Consider the following 6,978-nt stretch of genomic DNA (forward strand, 5'->3'; position numbering starts at 1 on the left):
ATCATCATTATCATCATTATCAACATCAACATCATCAACATGATCACCATCATTATCATCATCATCATCATCACTAAAACATCACTAACATAATCACAATGAAATCCAATCTCACATAGCCTAATTCAATCACAACCATTACCATTCTCCTTTATATCACCCGCAGACCAAACATCATCTTAACTTGTGATGCTGCAAAAATAATGGAAAGATAGCATGAGTATTTCTTTAAAAATATTATGTTCAGAGACATGTTTATTTGAAATAATGTGGCATAGATCTTCTCTTTATCTGATACTGGGTAAAGTCCAAAATTATATAGAGTTCAGAACAAATATTTTTATCATTATTGCTAGAAAGTAACCGGTCATTTCAGTTCGTAATGTCGATAGGCGTCAGGAGTGTCAGAACCTGTCTAATATTCTTCGCCTTCCTCCTCCTCTCCCTCTGCATCGACGGAGTCGGTTCCGACTTCTTCGTAGTCCTTCTCGAGAGCGGCCAAATCCTCACGAGCCTCGGAGAATTCTCCTTCCTCCATACCCTCTCCGACGTACCAATGGACGAAAGCACGCTTGGCGTACATCAGATCGAACTTGTGGTCAAGACGAGCCCATGCCTCGGCGATGGCGGTGGTGTTGCTCAACATGCAGACGGCACGCTGGACCTTGGCAAGATCACCACCGGGAACGACGGTGGGTGGTTGGTAGTTGATACCGACCTTGAAACCAGTTGGACACCAGTCGACGAACTGGATGGTACGCTTGGTCTTGATGGTAGCGATGGCAGCGTTGACATCCTTGGGGACGACATCACCACGGTAAAGGAGACAGCAGGCCATGTACTTGCCGTGACGGGGATCGCACTTCACCATCTGGTTGGCAGGCTCGAAGCAAGCGTTGGTGATCTCGGCAACAGTCAGCTGCTCATGGTAGGCCTTCTCGGCAGAGATGACTGGGGCATAGACTGCAAGAGGGAAATGGATACGTGGGTAGGGCACCAAGTTGGTCTGGAACTCGGTAAGATCGACGTTGAGGGCACCATCGAATCGGAGAGATGCGGTGATGGAGGAGACAATCTGTCCGATGAGACGGTTCAAGTTGGTGTAGGTGGGACGCTCGATGTCAAGGTTGCGACGGCAGATATCGTAGATGGCTTCGTTGTCGACCATGAAGGCACAGTCGGAATGCTCGAGGGTGGTATGGGTGGTCAGGATGGAGTTGTAGGGCTCGACGACAGCGGTGGAGATCTGAGGAGCGGGGTAGATGGCGAACTCGAGCTTGGACTTCTTTCCGTAATCAACAGACAAACGCTCCATGAGAAGGGAGGTGAATCCAGAGCCGGTGCCACCACCGAAGCTGTGGAAGATGAGGAATCCCTGAAGACCTGTGCACTGGTCAGCCAACTTCCTGATCCTGTCGAGGACGATATCGATGAGTTCCTTTCCAACGGTGTAGTGACCACGGGCGTAGTTGTTGGCAGCATCCTCCTTGCCGGTGATCAGCTGCTCGGGGTGGAAGAGCTGACGGTAGGTACCGGTACGGACCTCATCTAAAGTAGAGAAAATATAATAGAAAACAAATCATTATTAAGATGAACTAAAATGCGAACGAGAATTGTACTTTATGTCGTTAAACAATAAACTGAAAAGTAACAGATACAGTTTGAAATATTTTCCTGCTACCATGGTTACTGACGATGAATTAGTCAATATGAGTTTTGTTAACAATATATTTCCATGATAAGCATAATGATAACATGGAAATCTAAAATACTTTACTGAATTGGATCAATACATAAGATCACTACATTTTTTTATATATTAGCATCTTCATCATGTTCATTCTTTTGACGAATGAAAGTTTAATGCTTACCGACTACGGTTGGCTCGAGATCGACGAAGACGGCACGGGGGACGTGCTTGCCAGCCCCAGTCTCACTGAAGAAGGTGTTGAAGGAGTCATCACCACCTCCGATGGTCTTGTCTGAGGGCATCTGACCATCAGGCTGGATGCCGTGCTCAAGGCAGTACAACTCCCAGCAGGCATTACCGATCTGGACTCCGGCTTGGCCGACGTGGATAGAGATACATTCACGCTATAATAATGAGAGAAAGTGAGATTAATTTAGACGTAAGATGATGAAGATTTTTATATTTAAAATTTTATAAAGTATTCTATTATAGACGTTATACAATGTCAAAGATATCAAAGGTGGTTGATAACTGTAAGGCAATAGTTTTTGCCAAAGATAGTAGGCCGCTTTTTGAATATACAATGTCACTATTTTTTTCAAATTCCGTACGGTTTGGGGTATTTCCTTACCAAAGTTGACAAGTTGTTTATACTGATTAAAAAATTTACAAAAAATAGTATCTAGTATTCACATCTATTTAAATTTTGTAGAATAGTAACCAGAACCAGTAAAAAAATATTCATCTAAAAAGAGCAACAGGTTGGCACAATGATCACAATCATTAACCGACGTTAAAAACATAAATGAAATACACATACCATATTGAAGTTCTTGAGTTATGAAGTATTTAACGAAGAAAAAATATTGACTTAAAAGTCGCAAATTCACGAAATGCCTTCGACGTGCGATGTGTCTTGAGCAAAATCTGAATATGGCGGCTTCACTCCCCGACGTTCATTTATACACCTTAGCCGTTGCTATGCGGCTTGACCATAAACAAATAATTGACCAATGGCGATGAGTCGATGAGCTCGAGCGAACACTTTATAACCGTCGGTATTGCCTATAAAGTTCGCATCGTTAGGTTGCCGTTAGTGGTTGCGAATCTAATATCGATGATTGTTTTGTTGTTACCTTGTCTTGTTTGAATAATGGTGCATGGGGGGGGGTCGTCTGTGTTCATATAACCCCCTAGATACTGTTGCCGGGAGCAACATCTAGAGCAAATGAAACCGAACTAATATTGCAAAGACATGCAGTGCTTAATTGATACATTCATAGTCGTGCATTTCTGCGTGATTATGCTAAATTGCTGACTTCAGTGTTTAAAAAGTATAAAACTATTCCTGTTCTTTCTTTTGATAAGACATTTCTATTACAGTCCGCTATCTTGTTTGGAATCAGGTTAAGTTTATTTTGTGTTCTTACATGCATGCGTATATGATATTTCATTATATGGGTACTATTACACTTTCAAAATGGATGATAGGAACAATGATGACGAATTTCATTTACAGGCGTAAAGCGACTTTTAATAAGATACAAAGTGCATTAGATAAAGGGAAAACATCATATCGTGGTTCTATATCAAGATTGTATGAAATATTACACGCTGTTGCATATCTGTGGTCTATATTCTGGTTGTTCCACTTTATATGTTTGTCATTTTGCCTCCAACGAAGATTCTGCTAGGATCAAAAGCTTAGGCCCCTTTTGACTCCATCGGCTCTCTTTTATTAGATAAGCAGTCCTTAGCAGCTTCTTTCTGCCAAATATTATATACATACTACAAACATAGATTGTTTTTTGAGACACTCGCATAGATGAACTTTAGGGAATTATTTTGATGTCGAAGGCACGGTGTTTTATGTATGGCATGTACCACATAATCATTCTGTCCTTTATTTTAAATATCTTTTAAAAACACCTCGTGATCAATTAATTTGATTGACATTCCCCCTCCCATCCAGCTATGTGTACCACCACAGAGTAACAGACTGCTCGTAGTTAAGAAGTGTAAACAGAATTTTCTTGTTGCTACCTGAGATGTTCATTGTTTGATACAATAGGCCTTTTCAAGAATACTTTCCCTCATATCCTCAAAATCGATACTGAACAATATACCTGTAATACCCACTGCTATAATGCAGGGTATAGCCTGATAGGTTTCTTTTTAAAAAAGTACACAACTGATGATTATTACCTGAATCTTATAATGTATATCATTTTGAAACGTTTATGAGCAGTTCTTTAGTACATTGAAGGGTGAAATTCAATGGCGTTAAAGGGAAAGTTCACGCTGACAAAAAATATTGTAGAAATAGCAGAAAAATAATAAAAGATATTGCCGAAGGTTTGAGAAAAATCCATCAAAGAATTAAAAAGTCATTAGAATTTCAATTAGTTACGTCATAATTATGCGAGCAGCATTCCTACATAACGAATGGTAGAAAATCATTGAAATGTGATTTTCTCAGAATATTGAAAATGTTTTTTTTACTGTACAGGTACATACCTTTTACCTATATATCAATAGACAAATCATTTCTCAACCGATCATGAAAATAAAACAAAAAATACTAGTCATCAGGAACCATTAAAAAAATGAAATTCATGCATTTTATATTATGGGGGCAGCCTGCTCGTTTATGACGTTACAAATCCAAAAATTAAAATTCTAATTATTTTCTCAATCTTTAACGGATTTTTCTTAAACCTTCACCAATATTTCTTATTATTTATTTCTGCTATATTATATACAACAAACTTTTCTTCAGCGTGAGCTTCCCCTTTAATATAGCATTTCCCCCATTTCTCTTTATTATGTACCCCCCTATAAAGTTTATCTATATCGATCAACCAATATATCTATCTATCCATCTATCTATCTTTCTATCTATCTATTTATTTATTTATTTATTCATCTATCTATCTATATATCTATCTATTTATCTATCTATCTATTTATTTATCTATTTATGTATCTATCTATCTTTTTTCCTTCGATCTATTTAAAATGTTCAGATGATCATTTATTGTCTCTTTTTCCCCAAATAAATACTTTTTTTAGAGAAAAAAGAGAAAAATTCAACAAGCATAACGCTGAAAATGTCATCAATATCGGATGTAAAATAAAAAAAGTTATGACATTTTTAAGTTTCACTTAATTTCTTAAAAAAGTTATGCACATATCGGTTGGTATGAGGCAACTGATGACATCACTCACTCACTGAAATATTCTATTTTTCCCCATTGTCCTGTGAAATAAAGTTTTATTTCTCACTGATCATGTGGGATTACCATTGTTTAACATTTTATGTTTCAGTCAAGTTGGTTCTTGTTGTCAAATCTGTAAAAATTGAAATATTGTATAATTCAAACAATAAAAAAAAAAAGAAATAGAGAGTGAGGGACATCATTGATTCTCTCATTTGTAAGTGACTAAATTGTGCATATAACTATTTTTTTAAAATAAGGGAAACTTCAAAATGTCATAACTTTCTTATTTTACATTTGATTTTAATGACATTTTTAGCATTATGCTTGTCTGATTTTCTCTATTAATTCAAACCAACATTTCTCTGAGGTGGACATTATTTCGACATGTTATTTAAAATCTAGGAGTGCATAACTTGATTTTTTTTTAATATTACATCGGGTGACTCACAGAAATGACAAAATGCAAATTATGCATAACTTAAGAAAATCAGTTTTCTAAACAGTGCGTATCAAAAAAGTTTACACTTTGAAAAAGCCCTGGGAATTAAAAAATATGCAACATGTGGGTATTTTTTTTAACGTATAATCTTGGGCTTGGGTCACATCTATCCAATGAAAGTAACAATTTTGACAGAATGTTACACTTGAGTGAGCACTGTCCATTTTTGTAAAGCTCGCAGAAATCTGTTTGTGCAGAAATGCTCGTTTTCACGCTGTGTCACGGGCAAAGGACGAAATCAAATTAAACTTACCCTGCGAAAAAAATTCTCATACATTTCCTTTGCACTTTTAGTCTATTGAAATAAAACGGATAAATTCAAGCATTTTGTAACAATTTTGCCAACCACATTGAAATGTCAACACTTAGTAAGCACAACTTTTACCCTTTTTTGTGCCAGCTGGATCTGAGGACTAACAGAACCTGAACAAAAATTTATATCAGACATCTCCAGCATTTTTTTTTCATTTTTCAAGTTTTTATCATTTAAAATGGGTTTACATTTCATTTTCAGTTAATACTTGTTTCTTCACACTTTTTCCAAGCTTGACAATGGTTAACAAAATGAAAATCAAGCCTAAGCCATTTTATGTAAATCACAGCTCAGCGTTACAGCAAATATTGTCACGATGGCCTCGGTGTGTGGGGGAGTGACACTTCGAAGTGTTTTAGGCAAGGAAACAAGTTGAAAAAGGTAAAAATATCTTTAAATCAATTTTACTAGCTAAATTCCATGTGTTCTTCATGATTGGAGGTCTACTTTTATTCGCATAACTATTTCAAAAGTTCTGCGCAAATCATTTTTCACTAACTTTTCAAAAGTAAGTGGTGCTCACTCAAGAGGAAATATTTTTCGAGAGTTATATCGTCATTTGCTTAAATGGATCTGTACCAATGTTAAAATGTGGAAAAATCTTAAGGATATTACAAATGTATAATTTTACAGGATTTTTTATGGGTGTAAACTGTTTTTTGATACACACTGTATAGTGTAATGGGTCTGAGGTGGGGGGCGGTAGGTTGCATGAATGTCATTTTGGGGCCTGATTTTACTTTTATTAATCCCCTTAAAAACTTTACATTAGACGCGGTTTAGCGATCTCGGATATACCCCCTCCCCCACGGAAATCCCTTTATTTCCGTGAACCCCCCCCCCACACACACACACACCCCGCCCTACGCCCTAAACTCCTTGGAGTGTATATTTAGGGACAGAGATCACAAATTTTAAATATTATTTAAGGGCAATCAATGTCATTGTTTTTAATTAATTTAGTTCGTAATAATAACAGATTCTAGATTGATTTTTAATTAAGAGTGATGGGAGCAGGTGATAAGACATGCATGGAAAAGGTGAAATAGGGAAAAAATATAAATAATATTCTTGAAGCTATTATGAGTCGATGACGTCCATGAAATTGATACTGTGAAAAGCCTTTATTATTTTTCAGACGTTTTCTCGATCAATCCGTTCAAGATTTTACAGCTTTTATGAAGCTAATTAACAATCTAATGATTATTTCAAATATGCATTGCTTTTTTTCAAGAATGTAATAAGGTTGCATCAG

General features: G+C 36.7%; 1 protein-coding gene across 1 annotated transcript; it reads right to left on the bottom strand.

Annotated features, from left to right (window-relative positions):
* Window positions 1–223: 223 nt before the first annotated feature.
* LOC121413337 (tubulin alpha-1 chain-like) lies at window positions 224–2,640 on the bottom strand. The gene is made up of 3 exons (XM_041606122.1): window positions 2,511–2,640; window positions 1,872–2,094; window positions 224–1,548 (listed from the first exon to the last, which is right to left on the bottom strand). The coding sequence occupies exons 1-3, from the start codon at window positions 2,511–2,513 to the stop codon at window positions 416–418; spliced, it is 1,359 nt and encodes a 452-aa protein (XP_041462056.1). The 5' UTR covers window positions 2,514–2,640; the 3' UTR covers window positions 224–415.
* Window positions 2,641–6,978: the final 4,338 nt, after the last annotated feature.

This window comes from Lytechinus variegatus, chromosome 4, assembly GCF_018143015.1.
Source record: "Lytechinus variegatus isolate NC3 chromosome 4, Lvar_3.0, whole genome shotgun sequence".
Lineage (NCBI taxonomy): Eukaryota > Metazoa > Echinodermata > Echinoidea > Temnopleuroida > Toxopneustidae > Lytechinus > Lytechinus variegatus.